At 39.0% G+C, this 25,539-nt stretch overlaps 2 protein-coding genes and 1 non-coding gene across 3 annotated transcripts; 2 read left to right on the forward strand and 1 right to left on the reverse strand.

Annotated features, from left to right (window-relative positions):
- Positions 1–99: 99 nt before the first annotated feature.
- LOC105279613 (muscle-specific protein 20) lies at positions 100–23,857 on the forward strand. The gene is made up of 5 exons (XM_011339490.2): positions 100–238; positions 9,284–9,365; positions 19,605–19,734; positions 22,917–23,037; positions 23,302–23,857. The coding sequence occupies exons 1-5, from the start codon at positions 215–217 to the stop codon at positions 23,491–23,493; spliced, it is 549 nt and encodes a 182-aa protein (XP_011337792.1). The 5' UTR covers positions 100–214; the 3' UTR covers positions 23,494–23,857.
- On the reverse strand, positions 1,891–7,110 carry LOC105279611 (muscle-specific protein 20). Its single transcript, XM_011339488.3, has 4 exons — positions 6,961–7,110; positions 3,642–3,841; positions 3,363–3,483; positions 1,891–3,207 (listed from the first exon to the last, which is right to left on the reverse strand). Exons 1-4 carry the CDS (start codon positions 6,964–6,966, stop codon positions 3,028–3,030), a joined length of 507 nt encoding a protein of 168 aa, XP_011337790.1. The 5' UTR covers positions 6,967–7,110; the 3' UTR covers positions 1,891–3,027.
- Positions 8,531–8,671, forward strand: LOC113562681. The gene has a single exon (XR_003407042.1). It is a non-coding gene; the product is annotated as a U4 spliceosomal RNA (small nuclear RNA).
- Positions 23,858–25,539: the final 1,682 nt, after the last annotated feature.

The following is a 25,539-nucleotide window of genomic DNA, read 5'->3' on the forward strand; positions in this document are numbered from 1 at the left end:
AGTAAGTGGTCCATATATAGAAGCGCCCCCACGTTACACCAACACGTACGCGCACCTGTCACGCATATATACGCAGCGCGGCTTCGGTGGAGCGCACTTTTTGCGCTTGAGCTTGAGTAAGTCGGTGGTAAGCCGTGCTTGACGTGCGACGCGTCGCGGAATTTCGAGGGAAAGGAAGGAAGCGGACCCCACGCACGTATTACGCAAATCCGTCATGCCCGGACGCCCACTTTGGCAGGTAAGCGATGTCAGCCGCCATTCCTCAAAATCGCGGCGTAATAAAGCGTACAGGACATCCTGCTTCTGCTTTTTTTCTTTCCGAGAGACGAGCGCGTATCGTTCCGCAAAGAGTGCAATAGGATGAACGTCACTGACATTTATGTCATGACATAAAATTATAATGTGAATCATGATAGAATTATAAATATGTAAATTTAAAGATTGGAAATTTGTTTAATATAATTATCATATCAATTATATATTTTTTTATCTATTCCACGATTATTGTGTACTCTTTGATTGATTAATTTATAGTTAGTAATCGTTAACAAATAATTAAGTACGAGTATAATTTATGATTATTAATTAACTAATGAACACAGTTAAATAAATTAGAGATAATTAATTTCATAAATTGTTAATGCTAAATTGTTATTTTATTGAAATGTGATATAATGACGTAAAGTTTAATAATTTTTCGTGGATTTGTAAGACAAGTAAATGTATATAAAAAAGAAACATTAAAGAAACTTGTAATAAGGACATTGTTGTAATGGAGCTTTGAAAAGATATTACATGAAACGTGGGTTGAAACTAATTAATGTAACAAATTAAGTTTTATTTTAAAAGAGAGACATTAAAAAGCTGCGTGCATCATAACAAGATTTCTCAATCTGAGAATATTTCTGACGTTCGGAAGGCAGGGACAACTTTTCTATTTCAAAATTCTGACTCATTGTCAGAACTTTACTACGTCAATCCGCAGAATTTTTGCTGCTAATTCGCGCGTTAAAATGCATCTAATTTAGGAAAGGCTAAAGCCATGAATCACCGATCAAAATTTATCGTCGTGTTTCTCTTACCATGAGGAGCAAGCAAATAGTTTCCAAGCGTAATATTATAGAACAGGGTGAAATAAAGATAATACAAACAATTATCTTTTAGAGTCGGATTTCAGAGCAAATGATAATGATTTTTTGAAATGAATGAAGAATTTTGGAATGATACGGTATTAATAAATAAAATAATAATAATATTAAACTGATAATAGTAAAACGCAATGTCGTTTAAAGTGGTATATGTTACATAATGACCAGCAAAATCGAAAGACGTGCAAAGATCGTGAATCTTCCGAAAAGGTCGCATCCGTTTCGGAATACACTAACGTGAAACCGTGACCCGAGTCCAGCAATGGCTGCCGCGTGTATGCCACGGGGGATCCCGAAATAGACTCGAAAAGCACTCGGGATCTGCCAAGGAAAGCAAAAATATATGAATTAAGTTTCACTGCACCAGCAGAAACACGCGAGAGCGCGTCCGCGTGCTCGTAGCCCGCCACGAAAAATTCGGGAAAGCGTGTCGCGGTGACGCGAACGCGAGTTCCCGATTTATTTACAAACAGTGGTGGATATTTTTATCCCCGTGCATGGGTGAAGAAATAAACGTCACGACGCGATGGAGGATGAACACGCGATAGTGCGAGAGAGAATATCGTTTCTGTAATTCCCTTCGTTCGTATTTTTCCTTCTCTTTCTCTCCCTCTGTCTGTTTCTTTTTGTATTTGTATACTTTTCATTAGCTTATAAAACGTAATAAAGCAAGAAACGAATACATGTATATAAAAATAAAACATTTCAATATCTTATATCAAATCGATGAATAAACGTATGATTCAGGTGATACAGAGATGCGTTTATTTATAAAACTTGCACGTTTATACAATGTAATTTATAAGGCTGGCCAAGATCTGTGTTATGAAATTTTCTGTTCTAAAACATTACATGTAATTAAAGCTGATAATTACATTGTAAAACTGCTCTTCAAATATATTGAAAATTTACAAATATTTATTGAATTTTCTGCGTCACGCATACTAATATTACATATGTATTAATATGTATCAATGTAGCAGTAATCGTTTTGTCCGTATATGTGTGTGTAAGTATACAATATTGTGTTAATTGCGCGCACATGTGTATGTGTGTGCATTGTGTTGTATGTATTGTGTTATGCTTGTGTTTATGTCTGTGTAGTGTTTGCTTGCAAATCCAACATACATGTAAATACAAAATGATATAAATGTGCAATAAACTTGCTTGTAAATGATAATGCATTATGCATATACATGTGTGCGTATCACGACAAATTAAGATTTTCTTTTTCTTTCTTTCTTTTTCTGTCTTTAAAATATAAGGCGCCTTTTTATGATGTCCATGACCAAAAGAACTCGTATTTACATTTTCGTGCAAATTACACTGTTACAAATTCATATAAAAAAGTATACTCTTTCGTGACTAAGTGGAAAATTAATAATTAATGCTGCTGGTTACTCACACTTGATATAAAAAGGGAAATAGAATGATTCATTAGTCGCTGAATATTAACGTCTAAAGTTGATTCAAAAGTAATAATTGGCGTTATTAAATACTGCAAAGATACATATAACTGTTTGTGCGATATTGATGAACGCAAGCGCTTCGCATTACTTTTAATACATACAAGTGCTAATGCAAGATATTCGATTTTACATATGCCGACTATGATAATGACAATTAGAAAGTGGCTGGTCGTTACTTGATATAACATTCACGAAATTTCGAAAAATAATTTTCCAAACGCGTTATAATAATGTTGTAGAACGTTATTTTACATATCAGACGTGGTTAAAAAATCCAACTTTTTTCAATGTTTTTATTGTATCAATATGATATTCCGTATCAATAAATATCGCGCATTCAATGGTTTAACCGGTTATTACAGATGCGCAGGTAACATAAACGTATTCGTCAATTCGTTTCTAAAAAAGATTTACATATGCCGAGTGTTTCCGAAACCACCATGCCCAGCTTGGCTGGCACCCTTGTTGTAACCCATTTGGAGATTCACCTGACCCTCGCTAGCACGAAGCTGTTCCTCCGTGAAGGTTCTCTTATTCTCGTCCGCCATTTTCGGCCCTAAACTCGGCCCGGTCCAGTCGTGTTTTTGCGTCTATCATGAAAGCACGTGTAAAATAAAACAAACGTTTAATATAGAATTTCAATAGAATCTCAATAAAATTCAATACAAATAAAGCATATCGCGACTCTTGGTGAGAACTCTGTAAATATTATAATTGATTAATTAATTAATCATGAAACTCTCACTATTCTGCCCAACGCATACAAGCAGAGGGTGACTTGGGGGATGTTGCGTTTCTCAAAGAGATCCGCCGTTTGGAAGATCTCTTCCTGCGGAACACCGTAATTCTTGATCGCCGCTTGGAATCTATTAACAAATATATACATCTATTATTATTTAAAGATGAAGAAATTGGAGCATTACCGATTAAAATCTGTAGAACATTCGTGAAATAAAATTAAACATATTTATTATTTCCATTTTTTAATAAAATTGTTTGCACCAGTATATTTGCTCTTGCGTACCTTTGAATGTTCTCCATAAGCTGGAAATTGGTGCCTTTGCTTTGAATCTTCTTAACCGATCCGGGCGCGAGTTTGTTGATCAGATTGCAAAGGATCACGCCATCCTTCAAGATATCATCGTAGTTACCGGAGGGCAATTTCTCGCCCAGCACTGCCTCGATCCAGGCAAGGACTTCACCTTCCTGTTCCTTGTTGCGAGCCTGAAACATAATCATAGAAAAATGCATAGATCAGCTTCTTTTATACAGGCGGAATAATTAGTTTATACGGAATAAATTTTGTTCCGTGATTTGTTGTGAAATTTTATTGATACGTGAAGTTGACTTTGGAACGCATTCCTACGAAGAATGAACCGCGTGCACTTGGATATCGTAACCGTTTTCCAGATGACTTAAAAATGACTATATCAGAAATAGATTGCACGCGCGGGCGGTGTAGGATTACCCGCGCGTAAAATCCGACGTCGAAAATAAAATACAGCTTGTCCGAACTCTCTTGGCTTTTACGAAAGCTGGCAGAGCCGCATTAAACTGTCGAACACCTGTTTCGCCAGGGTCGTGTGATTTTAGGTTTATATGTAATGAATTGCATCCACACATGCGGATATACATATACACATACACATATACAAATAATAAATATATTGCATTTAATACATATAATTTTTATATCTCTCGAGCAATTTGTTTCTTGATTAATAACGATGCATCAGAAAAAAATTTTTCAGTTTCTCGTCTCGCCTAATGTTTTAAAAAATTGTATAAAAGAGATATTTAATTGTAAATAATGATTATGTGAATATTCTTTTATATAAATTTATATCAATAATTATCTAAACATTAAATCTTTCTCTTTGCATAAATAAATAAAATAAATAAAATTAACGCGGATCGATTTACGACTCGAACAGCTGACTGACGCAAATTAAGACCTGGCACTCTTCAAGATACAGCAATTAAATTAGTATTTATAGCAAAATGAAAGCCTGAGCTTGCTGATATTCCAAGCCGCGCGATAAATACCGTAGTCGTCGCATAATAGCCTCGCGGGATTTGCGATTCTCTCAACCGTGCGATATTTTGGGAGGTGCGATGTTGTTTGGACGCTGGTATACAATGGAATTGTGCAATTCGTAACAACATTACGATCGCGGTTTTGGGAACAGCGCAGCTGCGCGAATACGTCACGATACGTGCTTCCGATTAACGAGAAATAAATGATGGCAACGGATTGAATAATGGTAACATCCCAATTAAACGCGCAATTTGCGACAATACATCACGTGCTGCACGATTCGCTTGCGAGTGTGCGAGACAAGTGCGCATTTAGCGCAGTTATTTCTGGTGCCCCGATTTAGCGCGACAATATCGCATTATGTTCGGTAACAATGAAGCAATGTTGTTGTTACATACAGCTGTAAAATTGGATTCACGAATTTACGAGGCCGGAGGCTGCAAACGTTAGAGAGCTGAAACGAGAGACTGAAACAAATAGTTTTTGATTGTGTTGCATCAATAAAATAAATCGATATATCGCGGTTTGCATTCGATAGTATTTCAGTATCGGCGAAAACTGAGCAGCACACGGCAAGTCAAAAGCTTGGTTAAATTCAGAAATAAAAATAAACAGAATAATTCAATTAAATAAAATTTAAAATAAACAGAATAGATATTTTCTTAACAAAATTTCAGAACATTGAGATACTCGAGATATTGATATTAAAGATATCGACGGCTTTGAGAATAACTGAAGATATCGATAATCGTCAATAATTATAAATATTCATATTAATGATTACTATTAAAAAATTAATTAATTATCACTGAGATACGATACTTGAAACCTCAATATTTAATCTTTTGTTGATTGTTGAGACGATGAGAAGAAATTTTAAAAAATTCTATAAGATACAGAGTTCTCAGCAAGAATTGCTTTACTGACAATTGAAGTGGAATTTTCCGATGTTCTGCACCAATAATCGAATCGTCGCGTCGCATACGGTCCGTATCATCGATAACTTTCGCTGTCGCGATACTCGCCGTAAAAAAGGAGTATATATATAGATACGTTTGCTTTAACTGCGCCGCAAAGCTGGTCGGGTGAAAATTTGTGACTTCTTATCTGCAGAATGCGTAGGTTGCCAGAGGCAACGTGTTCCACGTCGCATCCACTCGGGGTGATATTTTAAGCTTGATTTTCAAGGGGAGCAGCTTCCGCTCGCGGACGAAAGCAGTCTCGGCTGCTTCCGAGGACGTTTTGCGCGAACGCATACGACGACGTGGTCACTCACTAAATTTAACGTTAAATCGGGTGGACCCGTACGATTCGCAACTCCAGTGAATTGGCTGGCGACAGATCAAGCCACGCATCTGTGCCCGAAGATGTATTTCGGCGCTTTGTCCGCATTAATCATATATTATAATCGGGCTTAGAGCGTTACGTTAGCGCGTAGGACGAAAACTCGAGAATAATCTACTCATGCGATGCCAAAATTCCGGATCCGCTTATGATAAATGCAAATGCCATATGTAGCAAGCTTTAATTATTTTAATTACAGCGCGATGCTACGAATCAGTATGCAATTTCCTCGTATCAAACAACTCGAACCACGCCCGAACTTATCTGAAGCGCGCCACGACTTCGGAATTTGTTGTTAAGCCATTCGCCGATACTTTTTTTTTTACATCTGCTTTGCTTCTACTCTTCTCGGTTAGTGTCTAAAAAGTCTGCGTTGCATAACGTTATTTATGTTGGGATATAAATACCCCGGATGTGAAGAGGATGTGAAGAGAAAGACATACATCAAAAGAGAGTACGTAAAATAGTGATCGGAATGATGGTTCGAGTTGTAACTGTAAATACGGTAAGACCAATACGTTAAAAATTTCGAAATTGTCAGTAGCATCTAATTGTAGTTATGCAAACAACTTAAATAATAAATGTGCCTTTATAGTTTGAAAATTGACTGTACATGTTTTATGTATTTTTAAATTATTGATGTCTTCCGTGAATAAAATTACAAAACGTTAATGTTTCATGAATCGTTACGTATCTTCCTTTTGTAAATTATCTCTTTCTATTGCGACATTAAGATTTTATTAAAATTTTATAGTAAAAAAATTTATTATATGTATTTAACGCGTTATCTAGAGCTGATTTACCGCAGCGAATCCGTGTTATATACAGGAGTCTGCTGTATGCGTTTTTCACTAGAAACGTCAAAATTTCACTCCGAAATCGCAACCGATTTTCACCAGAACGCGGAATAAAATTGACAGCGACGCAGAGAAATGTTTTGTCTTGCGAAGAATAAACGTACCGGCATTTTGTTACTGTGTTGATGTTGTTGCCTCGCCAAGGGTAATTTTTTTCCGGATAGTGTGTGACTTTGCAACTTTGATGTGATGCCGAGTGGAAACTAAATCGGACGCCGTGCGTCGCGACGCTATATGGTGTCATCCCCTCCGCCGTGCCCTTCCTGCCGATATTCAAGCAACGAGTGCCTCTTGGCACGGTGCCTATTGGGGTGGGTATTCCCACACCCCCGCTTGTAACCAGATCTTGACACTGCGGCCCTATTTGCAGGACACGCGACAGCGTCGTGGCCCTATAAATTAAGTTACAATACGCACGTTCAGACACAATTGTCGGATAAACACCTGGCATTGTCAACGTAATACTTGACATTGATTGTATTTTATGCAGCAATCATTGCAAAGCGAAACAAAAACGAGATCATGATAAAAAAGGAAATTAATATGTAAAAATGAGAGAGAGATTAGCAAGATTATTATGAAATAATTAAGTATTAAAATATGAATAAAAATTATGGAGAATAAGAATAAAAGACAACGATTACTACGCTACAATGAAAATTAATTTAGTTATGAAATGTCACTCACGACTTTTCTGACTCCCCCACCTACGCCGTGGGTGATATTTATATTATAATCGGTATGCATTCGTCGAAGCGGAAAAGTTCGAACAAGTGGGTGTATTTTGCGCGGAGCTTCGATGCGCGTGAACGTTCGCCAGACGAAAACGCCGATACGTAAACGTCGTAATTTCTGGACTCTGGCCACTTCGAAGGGTGAGGCCACCGCTGAGTTTAGATTCCGTCAATCGTCGCTTTCCAAGTTTATCGTAACACAACGGGGATTCGCGGCGAGACATCTGGAACGATTTTGCGATGCGCTCGTTTGCGCGCGACTTATGTAACGAAACGCTACCGATTCGTTAACAAATGGACACGTCGCTGGTAATCCCTTCGAAAAATGACATGTTTTCTTCAATCATTCCTTTACATAATTTCTAATACACTTAAATAGGATATTTCAAGAATTCAAGATAACTTATAAATCACAAATATCATCAGAACGATCATCAAAATCATCAGAATGACAATACGATGCTACATCGTTTGTTATTATTAACATCGATGTCATCAAAAAGTTCATTAAATTATTACTTCTTGATTAGACATAAATATTATATGAAATATTAAATTTGTCAACAAGGAATTTCAGAAACTTGTGCTACATGATAATATAAAAAGAGTACATACAATGCAAATCGCGCAGATAATAGCGACATACGCTGGCGGCGTTGTATCGAGCACGCGCGACTTCCATCGCGCACCTCCTACCGTCATGTTTTCCTGCTCGAATATATTTTCTCGCAAATACCAGATAGCCTATCGTTCAAATTATCCATTAATAATGGTAAATTTTATTCGCGCGGGAACGCGAAGGACGCGCGCGTCCACTTAACGCTCGGCCACGGCCGCTTAGTTCCCGAAGTAGGCGCTACGTGGAGCTGCATCGGAGCTTTCTCGATGTTGAAATGCTCTGAGCACTAGTATAAATACCAGCCCGGCGGAACGTCTCGTCAGCTTTGCGCAGTGGCGATATCGTAACCAATGAGGTACTACCGAGGTGCGATTATTGCTAGTTGAAAACTTTTACCAATACCCCGCCATGACGATGTGAAATACCATCGGCTACGGCAATTTTTGAAAGTTTCTGCGGAAACTTATAATAACATATAAAGAATAATGGGGAGAGAAGGAGAAGGAGAAAGAGAGAGGATGAGCTCTGGTAGGTTAACTTTTTTAGTGTGAAGGAAGTTTTTACAAGCTTTTGAGAGGTTAGGATTTTTAACGTGGAAGAAGGTATGAGCTTGGGATTTGTAATGTGGGAGAAAGTTAGAGATATCGCGGTATCTTTTGGTTTATTATTCCGCATTTTTGCATTTTTTTCACTAAAACTTGTGAATTCCGGCTCCGATAGATTCCTGTAATAAATATTTCCATATATCTTCCTTGATAGACACTGTTTTCAGTGTCTTTTCCCTGCGTATAACATTTCCTGGTTAAACTTGGATAAGATTATCTATATAAGAAAATGGTAAAATAAATAATATGAGACAGAGACACGTAACAAATGAACGCATATATTCTTGTATCCAACTGTCATCGAAATTGTTATTTTCTTGGAATATTTTTTAAGTTGTTTAGAAAAATGCAGTTGGATAGCATATATCATTTTTGTGACGACACATCAAGGAATGGAAGCTCAACTTGACGTGTTTCTCTTTCGAGATTTATAGCGTCCTCTTTTAACCGCAAGTTTTTCTAATCGTAGGTTGCTGGTAAGCGCGAGGCAAGCCAGGAAGCTGAAGCCCAACAATGGATTGAGACCGTCGTTGGCGAGAGGTTCCCGCCAGGTGAGTTTTTAGAATATATTTATTATATTTACAATAACGTAAATCTTGTTACGTTCAAAATGCACACTATGTATCTTACATAAACAGCATGAGAAAATTTTGTTATTTTAAGATATGACAAAATCTTTATACATATAGTGTTATTTACTTTTTATATAATCATGGAAGGTGCCTGTTATGAATTTTATATAATTTTATACAATTGAAAGGAGCACTTGTGAAATATTTCTTTCAATGTTTTACAATTTTTCTTAAAAAATAGAAGAAATAATACTTTTCTTAATTTCCTTTTAAAAGTGAAAGGAAAGCTTGCTCTTTTGTATATCGAAAGTACTTAAAGCCAATGGTTTTAGTATCTTTTCTATCAATGCCATGTATTTAACGGCGCTACAAAAACGGATGAACTCCTGTTCCGTAGGGTGAGGTATAAGTTCGAAAGCGTAACGATGTTTTCATCCCCATCGCGACGTATGCTCGACGAAAGGGGTGAAAGCACATGCTGCTATCTAACTAGAATCACATAATTGCCGGATACGAATGTCAGACTGCGTGACGTCGCAAAGATTAAGCTTCGTCAAGATCAGTTTTTCCACTATTAAGTTATTTAGAAAGAAAAATGTTTAAATACAAATTTTTTAAAATTAATTTTCAGCTACTAATGATAAAGATAATAAAGATTAATTTAACTATTATCTTTATACATATAATCTATAATTATCTATTAATTTAGATTAATCTACATATTATAATAATATAATAATAATAATAACAACAATACAATTATAATTAAGTAATAATATTTATAATAAAAATATCTATGTAATTCGAGATCGAATAATTATATAATATTATTTGCAATGTTAATTGCTTCGTAATCTGTATGTATAAGATGAATTACAATAGCTAACGCAATTGCAACAAGCTTTTGCAGAATTGTGTTGCAAGCAAGAGCTCGCATTAACTAGAGAGAAAGATAGAGAAAGAAACGAAGGAAGGAAAAGGCTCAACAAATTAACATCTTTCTTCAGCTGCGCGGAGAAACTGCGTCAACGTTTTTTAGCTCACATTCGAACTGCTAGGGGTGGCTCTACCCCCTGTAACATTATACTCGCCTGGCAAAACGCGCGCTTTGTTACGTCATTGCGAGCCACCCTATCGAGCTCCTCTTGGCGGGAGCAATCCCCTGACCTCGACATGCACCCCTGATGCGATAAGCATGCCGGGTATCGACGCGATCACTATTGTTCCATGTACGATTGCGCGGTGGCGTTGCTTTCTCCATTTTCTGCGGAATGAAGTCGGCACGAAGAGAGAGAAAGAAACACATCGCAAAATTCTAAAATCAATAGTTTATTAATATAATTCTTTAATTATATAATTGTTTAATTATAATAATTCTTTAACTACGAGAAATGTATATATGCGGCTATTAAATTTGGATAAATATAATGTTTTTCGTTAAGAAGCTTCGATCACTCTTAACAGTTTAAATATCTAAACGTGATATTCGATAGAATTTGTTACCATTACCACAGTTTAATCCGAATTGGCTAGTCAATCACGATACTCTTGCGCTCTGTAGCAACCAATCAGTGAAAACTGCGCCGCGGGGTTTAAGCGCGTCGCAGATAAAGGATTGATCAATTATGTTATAAACAACGCAAATAACGAGGCAATTATGTATTATGATTCATGACAATTTTTTAGTAAGACTGTTGATAGCACTGTTTTATGAAATAACTATTAATTGTGAATTGTTACTAAATAGTAAACTCAACAAATTTACAGGGAAAAAAAGAGACAATTTTAGATAAATATTTAAATCATTACTTTGCACATATTAATTGAAGACAGTTTCCACTGATGTGTTTATTGCACTTTTTCTGCACGAGGTTCTGCAGAGATTACCTCCACTTTAGCTAAAGTTCTAGTTGCGCACGTGTCTCGCCGTGTCGCCGAGATTGCAACTGTTTCTGACGAGTTCATCGAGGTCTTCAGATGAGAAGGCATTTGAGAGGTAGACCGATAATGTACTGATTACGACGAGTATTTGTACATTTAACGATCCTCCACCTACGACTGCCATCCTGGTTGCGCCGAGGACGCAATGGAGGTGGCCAAACGACGAAACCACCCCCACTCGAGCACGTGATTAATCCCCACTAGGAACCTTCGGTACCTGCAATTATCCAAGTGGGGGCCCCCTCGACCCGCAAGAAATCTTTCTTGAGTGAGTGGCAGCCTGATGCCCGCGAACCTTGAACATACCTGTCGTGAATTGGCGCAGGATCCCTTAAAGTGTTTCTAAAGAGTCTTGGATTTTCAGTGGTGTCGAATTGTCGAACGTATCGGATTGAAAGACTACAGTATAATTCTGCACTGTAGAATTAATATTATTACCTCGTTATTTGCCTCATTCTAATATAATAACGATCAATTCTATTATAATATGCTACATACTGAAACATAATATTACATAATATTATCATTAACATTCTTAAGATACTTGAGCCGTTCACAGGCCAAAGTGATTACTTTTCTGAAGTTTTTAAAATTTTAGTGCCAAAGCACTTGATTAATGCTTAATTTTTTATATTTAAAATAAATTTCCATACGCCTGTAATAATACATTCTACAATATTTATTTGAATTTAAATTTTAAAAGGAATTGTAAAAAAGAATGTATATTACTTTATTTCTCTACTTTTTGTTTTGTGAAGTTCGATTTGGCTCACTCTTCTTAAAGTATCTCTTTTAAAGAAATTCTCCGTTATTTCGTATTCTTCCTGCTGCTCTGATATTCCGAGAACGCGATCATCTTTGAGTTTATCTTCGACGAATGTATCTAGGGGTGGTCTAGATTACAATAGACGACACGCGTACGTCACGTCGAGCGCATTCATTCAAGCTCCGTGCGAGGATACAAGCCGGATAGTCGAAGCTTTTGATGTTATTGACTCGTTTAAAATTGAACTTAAACGCGGTTCAATTACGGACCAACCCTTGCCGTGTCCTGCGCGTTCCCGATATACGACACCCTGTTACTCGCTGAGCGCGAGGATTCAAGGCCACCCCCACGGGGGTGGACTTCCAAATACGGATAGTAGCCTGTTCCCGGAAATTCGCAAGGCATGCTTGGCACGATCCTTGTCTGATAGGTCTTGATCGAGAACTATCGCTTTTTTATGTATATTATTGTGTGCATATATTTCTACATATTATTTTACATATGCCATCTAATTTTAAGTACTAATCATTTCACGCAGCTTATCTCGGGGATAATTAAACTATTTATTTTATATTTAATTTAAATGCTTAAGTAAAAGACCATTGCATTATCGAAATGATGCGGAATTCTGCAGAAAAGCGTTTTTTTATTTACGTCTAATAAAATAAGTTGAATAATTAAAGATAGAAACCGTGATTTATAAAACTTTTTTTATCCTTTTTAATATAATTGTAATATGAATATTTTTACGTGGAAAAATATACATATTTTTTTAATGTTTTATGTTAACATATTTTTATTCACAAAATATTAAACAGATATTTCGGAGAAATTGTGATGATTGTGTCAATTACTACAAATATAATATAAAATATAAAATATTGAAGATTTAAGAAGCGTGCGGTTATTGATAAATATTATACGTTTGTCTGAAATCTGTGGAAGTTCCACGTTACTTTTTTACGCGTTAGATCTAACAGCTGACGGCAACGCATATCGATTTACCGTCATCTGTTCATCATGTTACGTCGTAAGGACGCTAGCATACCAGGGCTGCATACGGCACTTCGGATGATCGTGCTTTATGCCGTTAGTTATGCGACGCCTCTTCTTTTTTCATCTTACCCTCGTTTGCTTTGCATTCGCCTACAATTCTTCATTGCAATATTTCAAGTGACATTCATAAATAATCGTAATACAGGGAACGTCATGTGTGCGTACACATTTCGCATTGTTTTCGATTATAAATATTATAGTCTCACGTAATATTTCGTCAAATTTCTAAAATTTCACAATCCAAGCAAGTTAAAATGCCGATACGAGAAACACAGCTTATTTTTTGCAAGAAAAAATTGAAGAAACTGCATCACGTAATTCATAATTTTTGAAAAATTCTTTCATAATCGTCATTATCAAAATTTCTTTGCTATTACGTTATTGGAGTATTTTGCGGAAATGAGTTATACACAGCTCAGATTATATGTATAAAAGAAGCGATTCTAATTTTCGATGTAATTCATGTAAAATTATTATTTTCTTTGATTTTAACTTTATATCAATATATTTATATTTATGCTAATTTAAATTCTGTGTAACGCTGCGATTGTCCTCGTTTGAAAGCGTCTTCACGGATGCGTGCCGCGTGCGCAGACACCTTTCCCGGAAACGGAAGGAGGAACATCCGTCATCTGTCCGTCACGGTGGCGCGAGTCGTTCAGGTGCACCAGGGCATCAGCAGACGTTTGAGGGATTTATAAGGTGTCTCAGCGTCGGCCGGCGGGTCGATCCAGGTTGAATTACAATCCCTACGTTCGCGTTCCCCTCTTCCCGCGCGAGCGACGTCATCCCGTTCGTTATCCCGCGGGAGACAATATCGGGAGGGAGGGAATATCGAGTACACGTGTCGTCGATACCGTCAACGGCCTCGTCATGTGACGCGGCGTGACGTCACGAAAGCTCGCGCCTACTAGGGAAGCAACGGCGAGCAGTAGATGAATTTATGGGAAACAGCAGTGGGGGAAAGGGGTACGGAAAGGTGGAGGGAGAAGCTACGATTCGCGTTGTTCCGCGCGCGGAGGGTGTCCTGGTAAGCTCCTCTCGCGCGCATCGTGAGGCCACCCTCTCGCGACAACCGGTTAACCCGTAAGAAGAAGCTTCCTTTCCCTTCGGCGCGAAAGAAGCCGCATTCGATACACGGCAACGGATGCTCCGATCACTCGAGAATCGGCCGCAGGTGTCAGTTGTCCGTCAAGGGATCGTCAATGACGTCATTCCGAGACGAGCCTACCAGGATTACAGCCCCGGGCTAGATTTACGAGCTCCGCGCGAGCAACAGGTGGTTGATGAGGGAGGGTGATGCGGATTCACGTGTGCGCTGGCAAAGGCGCGGATTGGTATACATTGGTTATACGTATGACTGATTTTGCATTGACGTAATTTTGTATAATTTGGTAATATTGTATAGTTAATACATATTTTATATTGTGCGATAATACAGCGATTTATGTGGGATGTGTTATTGTATGCTAATATAATAATGCACTAATTTTATTTTATTTTATAATATTGGTGCAATACGCATATATGCAATGTTGACATATATAGTAGTGAGACAGAGGAAATGTAATTGTAAGGGTAGCGCGATTTAAACAAAACATTCTGCATCCTCTCACTTTAACATTTTTTTCTATTTCAACTTTTTAAAATCGAATTTTAAATCTTTCTAAAAGTGGCCAGATTTTAATTTCAATTAAATTAATTAAATTAATTCCTGAATGGTCATTACTATCTACATATTATATTCTAATTTTCTACAAAACTAGTATTTAATAAAACATATTTATTTGAGAACAAAAAGATTGTATTCTTTATGAGACGTGCACTTAATTATATGGAATAAACAAATTGAAGAAGACTTAAGATTAAGTATTTTACACGAAATCTATTTTATTAATTTTCTTAGCATTAGAAACGCAAAGGGAGCCTATGGGAATCTCTCGGATTCTGTATAGGAACGGTGTTGCATTCCCGCGAGACCTGTTGCCACGTCGAGGGTCGTAAATTCGAGCGCAGGATGTTGTCCTGGTGAAAACCGTGCTTGTGACGTCTTTATGACATGAGTCTGACATTTAATCGATACGGCAACGTGACGCAAGCGCAAGCTCTCCCTCTTCCTCTCTCTTTCTATCTCTCTGTCTCTCCAACGTTTGCCCGCAGCAATTTCTGTCGAATTTATTAGCAGTATAACAGCGCTGATGATGCAACGATTATTCGCAAACTGCGAGTTATGCTTAATGTGTTTAATTATCATACGAGAATAATTAATTATGGCGTATTACATAAGAATATAGAACTTGACAAAAATTAATTGTTTCCTTTATTTTGTTGGACAATTAAATGCGTTTAGTTTAGCAAGAAGCACACAGTTAATTGAAGTAATAATTTAAAAAATTGATATGTGATTATATAACTCCTATAATTAATTAATTATACTGATATTAATTTCGATGTACACATGGATCATTATTTTCCAGTCAGAATTACTTCGCTTCACAGAAATTATTAACGCCTGGTCACACATATTACATAATATTTCCAACATAAAATTTCACCATCTCGCGGCTTGGTTTGTGCCTTTGCCACCGGCAGCGCGTAAACGTAAAATTATAAACAATCGGCGGGTAATAAGAGGATGCACCGCGGTCGTCGGGTCATCGATTTCACGTCAAATCCCGCAAACATGACGGCCGTGACGTATCAACGTAACAGGATAGCATCATCCGTGGAAACGGTTCCGATTCGCCGATACATATTGTTGCGCGTTCGGGATTTTTTCCAGTTTGAAGACGGCAGAAGACACGTGGCATCTGAAAAAGACCAGGCCAGCATCAGGCGCGGTCCATTCGCCAGTGGACGAAAGAAACCGCCGAAGACAATGTCGAGGGGGCGATGACGATCGCGTAAAGGCGCGTTATTGATTTCCTGTCATCTTGCCGGGTTTACGACATCTCACCGCGTTTCGATACTACCAGGAACCTATCAGCATGTCACGCTTGTTTATCCCGCGGACAGGAAAGCGGGCCGCGCACCAGCGCGGTGTATATTTGTTTGCCGAAGAGGACACCCCGAGCGGATGCTGCCTGGATATCGCGGAAAAGCGGAAACATCGCGCAGCGTCAAAAAAGTTGTCCCACCTGAAAATGTTTAGGGTGAAAATGTTTCATCTACTGAGAATAATATTAATATTAATAAAAAACAGGAATATTGGATTTATTATTTATAAGAAAAATCGATGCTTCTAAACTGTTAGAGTTAATTAATATTTCTTTTGTAGGATATAACTTACATGTGCATTTTTATATAGGAATATTTCTTCCTCGTGCGTGCGTGTGTGTCCTAAATCAAAATATTCTCTTAAAATTGAAACTCCGTTACATAACAATAAAATTATTTATACACAATGAGATATCGCTACAATATAATAACGTATGATTTTTCGTAAGACACATAATCTGATTTGACATACAATTCTCACATTGTTGAAATAACATACTCGTAAGAGTAACATTCCATTTGTTTAAAACTAGAGCAAACGTTTTCTCTTCCAATTATATCTTTCATTGTAGTGTTCTTTCGCGCGCATATCAGTATGCCAAATGCTGCTACTCGTTTCATGCGCACCTGGCCCGAGGGAAGACTGCAGGAGTCCCTGGGGTCATTAAGAACTTCGAGAAACGCGAATGAAACCCGAACAGGAAAGCGAAACGGGAAGTCCACGAGAAGCAGGAACACATCGGGCGGAAGCGAACGTAGCGAGAATACGCGTAATACATCCCTGATACTGAGATCGAACTGTCCGCGTTGCAAAACGAACGACAAGTCTCCCGTTCACGATCGGCTTAATTATTCCGGAAAAGCAGAAGGTTTAATTAGAAGAATAGAGAGAAATTGATTGATAAACACTCTCCGTTCCTTCTTCCGAGAGAGTGACGTGTGTGCGCGCGTTCCTGAATTAGAGACAGGTCAGAGAACGCATTGAAATTTTCGGCAGTGAGGTTCGTTGTTTAGCGGAACAATCAACTCTAATCAGGGCTGCTCTGGTGGACCATCCAAAACCAATCGCCTGTCGATGGCTCGTCAATCGAGAATTCAAGCGTACGACCAGCCGCGTACTAGGCGAACAGATTTCGGGGTAGGTTCGCGACGCGATCCCCACCAGTCCAAAACCACGTGACGCATCGTCCTTGCAGGATCAGGCTAGCAGTCTTTTGGACAGTTGGCACGTGTCCTCTTGCCCGAAAATCTACCGCTACTACATCACCGAGCTTGCGAAATTTAAGCGCATGGGTAGTCTTGGATCTCTAGAGAGTTTTATGGCATATTTGACATAGTTTCGGCCTTTTATTTAGCCTTTTACGCTATTTTTTATCTATAAAATACACTGCCAAAATAGAAATCGAATTTTCAGGATGTGTTACGATTTTCACAGGAGCTCTGTGATATCGGAATACTTTGGAAAAGATAAATAGTACGACTTGGAACAGGTTTTGATCATAAGTCTGCAATAGAAAAAATATAAAATTATAAATAAAACTACCAAAATAAAAACTACAAAACGATATAAAATAAGACTAAAACCGGAAAATACATGAGAAATATCTTTTTGCAAGCTTCTTTTATTACCATTTTTATCATTTCGTGCTTTTTAAAGATTGAGATAATACCGTGTATTGCGTAGGATAATTTTTTCATTACTTGTTTACATCTAATGAGATTTTTATTCCGATACATCCTATGACATTCTTAACTACACAATACTTTTATAATGACCATACAAAAAAATTCCATAAACTATTTATTTTTAATATTAAATTTTACAGAACTAAGTTTTCAAATTCAATATTTACACGGTTCTGTTACAGTTACACACGTAAAACTTTAGAATCTAAGTTGTACTGTACATGAAACTTCCAAGGGCGTACTAAACTATAAAAAAAACTACATCAGCGGATCACCCATAGGGTAGTTATTGGAAAACCCGCGTGGGGGGGTGTTACGCCAACTGTTGCTTCGAGCGGCATCGGGATGCCGCGCATCCCTGCGCATCGATACAATTTACAGCGGCAATGGCGGCGGCGGCGGCGGCGGTGGCGGCAGCGGTGGCGGCGTCGCGCGCCGATAGATTGGATACATCGATACATACTGGTTGTATCGCCGACGTGGGGGCGTGGAGGAGGAAAGGTGGAGGGGGGAGGCAGAGCGACAAAAAGCGCGATGATGACGAGCTGCGGCCGCGTACAGCTCCTGCGGCGGGCTGCGCCCCTAGGAGCTTGAGACACAATGTGTCTTTCGAATGGCGATGGGCGCGCATCGTCGCGGCGGAAGGCCACGGCTGTCGGCGCCGCCGCCGTCACCGATGGGCAAAGATGCCGATGGCGGCGGCGGCAACGACGGCGGCCAGGCATCGGCGGCGTCACGTTGCGGACGGCCGATCAACGAGAGTAAAAAGAGTGCAACGCTGGCAAGACGCGATCGGCCTTTCCTGATTCTTCGTCCGACATGACAAAAAATGCCATGCCCCCTTGGCTCGCCTCTTGGCATAATGGGGCGCCATGAGCGAGCGCTGGTTGCACGCTCGACCTCGCGGTTCATCGTTCCGCTGATGTCCTCGTGGCGAAAGGGGGGAGGGGGTGAATGAGCGCCGGGAATGGGATGAATGGATGGAGGGGGAGATGGGTGGATACAGCGTGACGATTATCGAGCAAATGACGAAGAAACGACCAATGGTGGGGAAAGCGCCACATGTTCGACGTCGATAGGCGCGTCGGATTCCGGCCGCGCTCGAGGGTCGTTCGCTATCGCGCAAGCCCTGGCCAACCCCTCGAAATTGTGTGATTGGTTTTCGGTGCGTGCAGCGGGAGGGACAAATGTCGCTTCTGCGATCCTGGTGCCACGGTGATGATCGGCATTCTTTTCACCAGCGAGCTACCGCCGCTCTTCCTTTCTCCTGGAAAGCTTTCTCTGTACAATGCAGTTGATAGATAATAGCGGAAATAAATAAGATGTAAATATAGTTTCAGAATTTAATATTTTTATGACAGATTTTCTATTGATTTCGTTGAAAATGATATTGATGCTGTACTTCTATAACTGCGATTAATCGATAAGCTTCGCGGAGAGTGTATACACGATAAATACTTGTTTAATTGTTAAATAATATTGCGCACATAATTAAGCGAATTTAATCGCGTATTTAATTATTTCAGCTGTTTATATATCTTGCATAGTTTGCTTTTATACATTTATTAATAATATTATTAATAACGTTTACTAATAATATTATTACTAATATAGGATGATATTTCTGATAATATTATTTCTGATATTCTCTATTATTTATATCTCTGTTCTTTAACGCTATTTATGAAACATTGTTGCTTTTAAAATTGCAAGATTATATCTTTCTGTTAAATAGTAAGTTAAATAAAATAATAAATTTATGCATTTTGTAGGTTTGAGTTACGAAGATGCTTTGAGGGATGGCGTTATTTTCTGCAAACTCATGAACAAATTGCAACCTGGCTTGATCTCTAAGATTAACACATCCGGCGGAGATTATAAGATGATGGATAATCTTAATCAGTAAGTATCGCAATGCAAACAATTTGAAGCATTAGATAAAATTAAGAGAATGTGAGAAACTATTTTTAAATACTAGTATTATTGTAGATATTGAGAGTGTTTTAAAACATTGGTCAAATCTTAATCTCAAAAAATCGCTTTTTTTCTAATGTCTACATAGTCTAACGCGGGCTTTGCGCATCGCACTGTGCGTTACGTATCAATACAGCGTAAACGAAAATGCAGTAATTCCTTCCCGATGAGACACCTCATTCGGAGAGTCTGATGGTCGCCCCTCCATTAGCGATCTGGCCGCGCTTTCTGCGAGTTCATGCTTCCCTAATCGGCCGTCGACTTTACGCAATCGACAGTGTTTTGCGTCAATTCGTCGACTGCGGGAGTATCGACAACGCCGATCAACGACCGTTCTCGCAGTCGAGAGATTGCGTTGACCCTCACGTCGACTCTCCGAGTTTCGAGACTCGAGAACCACGCGGCGCCGCGACGCCGCGGCAAATACACGAGTGCCAGCGTGAACGCGATTGGCGCGAAACGCTGCTCTCGCGTTCGCGATCGCGATCTCTGCTCCTGCCGCGTCGTGTTCGCCTGGCAATCGAGAACCGACAGAGTCTGAGGTCGGGACTATCGGCTATACATTGGAGCGCGATGAAAGTGAAAAGACAATAGATATATGTTGACTCGCAATACGTTGGCGTGTTATGAAACGCGCGTGGGTGCGGAAACCGCGCGTTTTCGCATATATTGCACTCTCCTTTTTTAACACTTCGACTGCAGCCATGATACATAAATGCTGAAAACATTATTTAGAATTATTTTGTCGTTAGTGAAAAGTAAATTGTTGCTTTTATAATATTTCATAGCTCTTGGATTGAATATATATTTCTTATGTATTTAATATTATTTAATATTAAATTAATTAGATGATTAAACGATGATTGGTTTAGTCAATATTTTTTTCGAATATTTACCAACACGGTTTTTAATCATCATCAGTCGTAATCTGCTGCGATGCTTTAAACTGTAGATTCTAAATGTGACGTAATACTCGTCTGAAGATTTGTGTATTTCTTCAGTAACAGAAATCGCCGCACTCGTTTATCCATTTTCATGAATAATTATAACAATGATGTAAGATGTGTCTATGATGAAACTATGATCCAAAAATAGGGTGTCCGAGTCGAACGCCTATAGCGCATTGCTACAATCCTGATGAAGCATTTGCGTACGAGGAGGTGGTTTTAGGACAGTGCGAAGAAGCGCACCCTCGGTGGGACGGGCAGTAGCCGAAAATTGTGTTTCTCTCCCTTCGTCACGGGAATAAGGAGTGGTTCATCCTCCATCATGCTGCCAAAGGAAAGGGGCTGACATTTTCCCCATACTATATATCGCACTCGCATATCATCTCCCTGAAGAATCAACACGGGCAAGAATAACATGTTAATAATACATTTGCATATCATCACGCAATTAGAATATGCAATATTCATATCAAAGCCAAGATCTATTATTTTACATTTATTATCAAATTTCGTATAATTTACTGTTATATTTATCGCTATCACCTTAATTAACAAATATTAATTAATTATATTATTTATATATTAATAATTAATATTGATTATTTTTGTTATTATCGTATATTATACAATGGCATTAATTAATTTATTTATTTTAATATGGTATATCTTTTTAACCTGATAGTACATAAATTTGTCACATGTACAAAAAGTTTCTCATACTTTCTTGTAATCTTTTTAATATTACAAGTTTATCTTAATTAGAGAGATCAAAGCTTACCGGTATTTTTCAAATTTATCAGTCCCTTCCGAGATGCTAAAGTACCCGCTGCAGAAAGATTCGCTTCGTGCATCGCTTTTTCATTCCTCCCGCGTATGTTTGATGGCGTCGCTTAATCGCGTCGTCGCCTCGCACGTCGCCGTCGACCGCACGTGCGCGTGTCGCGCAGCTTCTTCGGTGTCTCTGGCGCGTTTTGAATGTTCAAGAGCGCTTCCCCGAAGTAGTGGGGCGAACGATGCGCAGCGCGGCCACTCCGCGTTACTCCCTTTCTACGCGAGTAGCATGATCCCGGCGAAGGTGATATTACCGCGATCCACATGTCGCGTCTTCGCGAGTGCTTAAGATCACGCATGGGTGCGCAAGGAGCGAAAGGAGGAGAAGAAGAGGGGGAACTTTGCGCTCGCGATCTACTCAACGCGGACTCCTTTATGCGACTCTGATAAACGGACTACTCGTCGGCGCTGACCTGACCTGCCTCACTGTGGTTCGCTCGACGAGCACAGGAGCGTGAAAGTGTAATATGTGATGAGATTTCGTAGAGATTGAAAAATCGTAGAGTGTGAGAACTTTGATTAAAACGGCGGATGAATTTGATAAATAAAAAAGATGAAAATGTTTGTTGCTGTGATCAGAGCGCTCTGTGCGCGCTGAAAAAATACATTTTTGTATCATTTTCGATGCTATAGTAAAAAGAACATTATAAATATCGCACTTTGCAATACTTTTACTACAGCGAGATCGGTGAAATGCTTTTTTTTCGTTCAGCATTCCCGTTTTTCTCGCCATGATATGAACATTTCGTATCGCGTAACGTTGTACGTGACATGTCGCTATATTGTTCGGTGCTCATATGCGGAAGCCGTGTCGACCGTCAGGAGCGCATCAAATTGAGTAGGCATAACGGTGTGTGAAGCCATGTATATATATCACATTTTTAACATTTTTTCCACACATCACGAATGTGTCCTTACAAAACTACAATTTACATTTATATTATCTATACGTATACCACACGTGTATATTTGCATTCACGCTTTGCCATTCATTAGAAAATTTATATGTATCCTCATTTTTTACATTTAAATGAAGTTTTAAAGTGTGCTTATTACGGAAGTTTTATTAAGAATTAAAAATTTTTAATTTATTAAGGAAAAAATAAATTGTAATCATGGTATGAATATAAATATATTCAAGTGTGATACAAATGTAATAATTCCTTTTGTTAGCATGGCAAAATCTTTTCCGCGTGCGAATTTTCTCAGTTACAGAAACATCTCAGTGTTCTTTTTTCTCGTACATGTATTACGTAACCACTCTGCTCTCTTTTTGAAATAGGTCGTTAATTAAATACATTGATTAATTAAAATGTCTATCTCAATTCTTAGATTTCAGAAAGCCTGCGTGAAATATGGAGTGCCTGATGTTGATCTTTTCCAGGCTGTCGATCTAATGGAACGCAAAAATATTTCTCAAGTAACGAACACTATTTTCGCCATTGGACGAACGGTAACTAATTCAAGACTATGTGTCATTATTTTACTTTTCTGCTCTTAAATATACGATTAATTTAATATGTTTATCAAAATCATTAATGGCTTCTTTCAGAAAGACATTTTTTATAGAGATAAACATTTGAGATTCTTCAATAATTCAGAATAGAATAAACGATGCAAGATACGCCTGAAGTAGACATGTGTTACATGATATTTCTAATTAAATAAGCTAATGGAGACAAAAGCATATATTTTTTGTGCTAATTGTTACTTACAGACGTATAAGCACCCTGAATGGCGCGGCCCCTGGCTAGGTCCGAAACCAGCGGAGGAGAACAAGAGATCATTCACGGAGGAGCAATTAAGAGCCGGCGAGGGTCTCATCGGTTTGCAAGCTGGAACCAATAAGGGAGCTACTCAGGCTGGGCAGAGCTTTGGAGCTACTAGAAAAATACTTCTCGGGAAATAATTTATGAGCATTGTAACAGGTTTCGTCACTATTAAAAATATTGCTTTCGCAGAGCAGGAAAATCTTTGAAATTATTACATAGTAACGTTGAATTATATGAGAAATGTATTTACCGATCTATAATATAGAAATCATGTTCATTTATGAAAGAACAAATTACTTTTTATAATATTTTTCATTAGAGGCCGTTAACATACAAATTGTACCGAAAAATGAATGACATATTAAATAATACCAATGAATAAATACTAGACGTATTGTTTAATTATTATTTACGTCTATTAGCTCTAATTCCATCGTGAATGTATTTAACAAAATGTAATATGAGTAATAAATAATATACCTACCGTCAGTGTACCAGAAATGAACGTTTTATTCTAGAATAAAATTCTAGAACAAGATCCTTGTCGCTTCTGCTAGTTTCCTGGCAGCCGCAGCTCGATCTCCGACAATCGTGTTCTGTCGCGAGTTCCATGGCGTAGCGCAACGCGGTCGCTTATTGGGCACGCATACATGTCTTTCTTCCGCTGTGCATGCTCACGACTATCCTCTGGACCCGTAACGCTGAAGATCACACCGGCATAGCGGACGCACGTGCATACGCACGCAGGTGACGGGGCGCGTATGTGATGATACGAGCACCTCGTACGTGACAGGAACGACGAGTAGGCGTGACGTGTACGTACACGCGCATTACACGCATTCCTTGACCAGTTTCTACAACGCTAGGCTCCCCGAGGATCAGGCGAGCATCCTAAGATGGAATCACGTCCCGCCGTTCCGAAATCATGCTCCGTTTTTCCGCGCTCGCATCATGTCTCGCCCGTCGAGCGGCAAGTCCTCAAATCAGTGCTGTTCCGCATCGCGAGTCGTAAACTCGGTCTATGATGGATGACGATGACGGTGAAATATTTGTCCATCTCCTGCAGCAAATCGTTAAAACAAGACGATGTTTCCGTATTTTTAATTCAATACACACGTAAACAAAAACAAACAAAAATATATACATACTTATATGCGTACTTGTTGCATTTTTAATTTAATACATCAGATGATCAAATGAGAGAAACATCGACATGATTTGGATGAATGAAATTGTCTCAAATAAATATTAAATTGTTCCGTCGACAATCGCCTTGTGTCAAGGCTCTTATAGAGTCTCTAGTGTATTATGCTGTTTCAGATGTATGTACACACATATATGTATATATCGCAAGAATGGCGTAAAGTCCGAGTCGGCGGCGTTCCTTTACACGCGCAATGACGTCGATCGATGAGCCGGGTACGCTCACGGGGACCCCCTGGAGCAGAACAGTAGGACCCAAAGAGGTAACCGCGCCACGTCCGCGCATTGAGCGCCGCTCCTGTCGTCTTATGCGCTCCTCTTAAAAGGGGAGCGCTGCGGAGTGGCCGCTCCGCGCATCGCTGCGCCCCACTACTATTCCTTCACGCACTCGCAAACCGCTCGCGCGCCGAGCTTGACTTCATTACGACGAAGGAGCTCTTTTTTCGCAGCTTAGCTTTCCATGAGCTACGGCAGCTACGCGACCGTAATTTCCCGAATAAAAAAATATATTTTTTGTTTTCTTCTTATTACTTTTCAACGTCTTATTCTACATGTTGTATTCGACTAGTCGTCCTGTCAATAAATTAATTTTTATTCTAGGCTCTTTTATATTCGACTGCTCGCTCAAGATTATTCCGACTGTCTGTGATATTGGATAAAAGAAAAATTGATATCCGTTACGTCGACGCGGCGAGTAAGCCGCTTCGTGATCGCTTATTTCGCAAACTCATTGAATCGATGTAAACGCGGAGATTCAACACGTAATACTTACATGCGTGTTAGAGAGGAGCATTTGAATGGTTTATCGCGCGTCTAAGAGACACGCGACTCTTTCATGTTCCTGACAACCTATTCGCGTGGAGTTCATTGGTACGTTTCCACGGTGCTCCGTGCTGTAGCACCCGGCCAAATGCGAATGACCCGCAAACGTTATCTTCCTTTCCGCGACGTCGAGCCGAGCGTTCATGATTTCCCAGTAG

The sequence above is a fragment of the Ooceraea biroi genome, chromosome 9, assembly GCF_003672135.1.
Source record: "Ooceraea biroi isolate clonal line C1 chromosome 9, Obir_v5.4, whole genome shotgun sequence".
Lineage (NCBI taxonomy): Eukaryota > Metazoa > Arthropoda > Insecta > Hymenoptera > Formicidae > Ooceraea > Ooceraea biroi.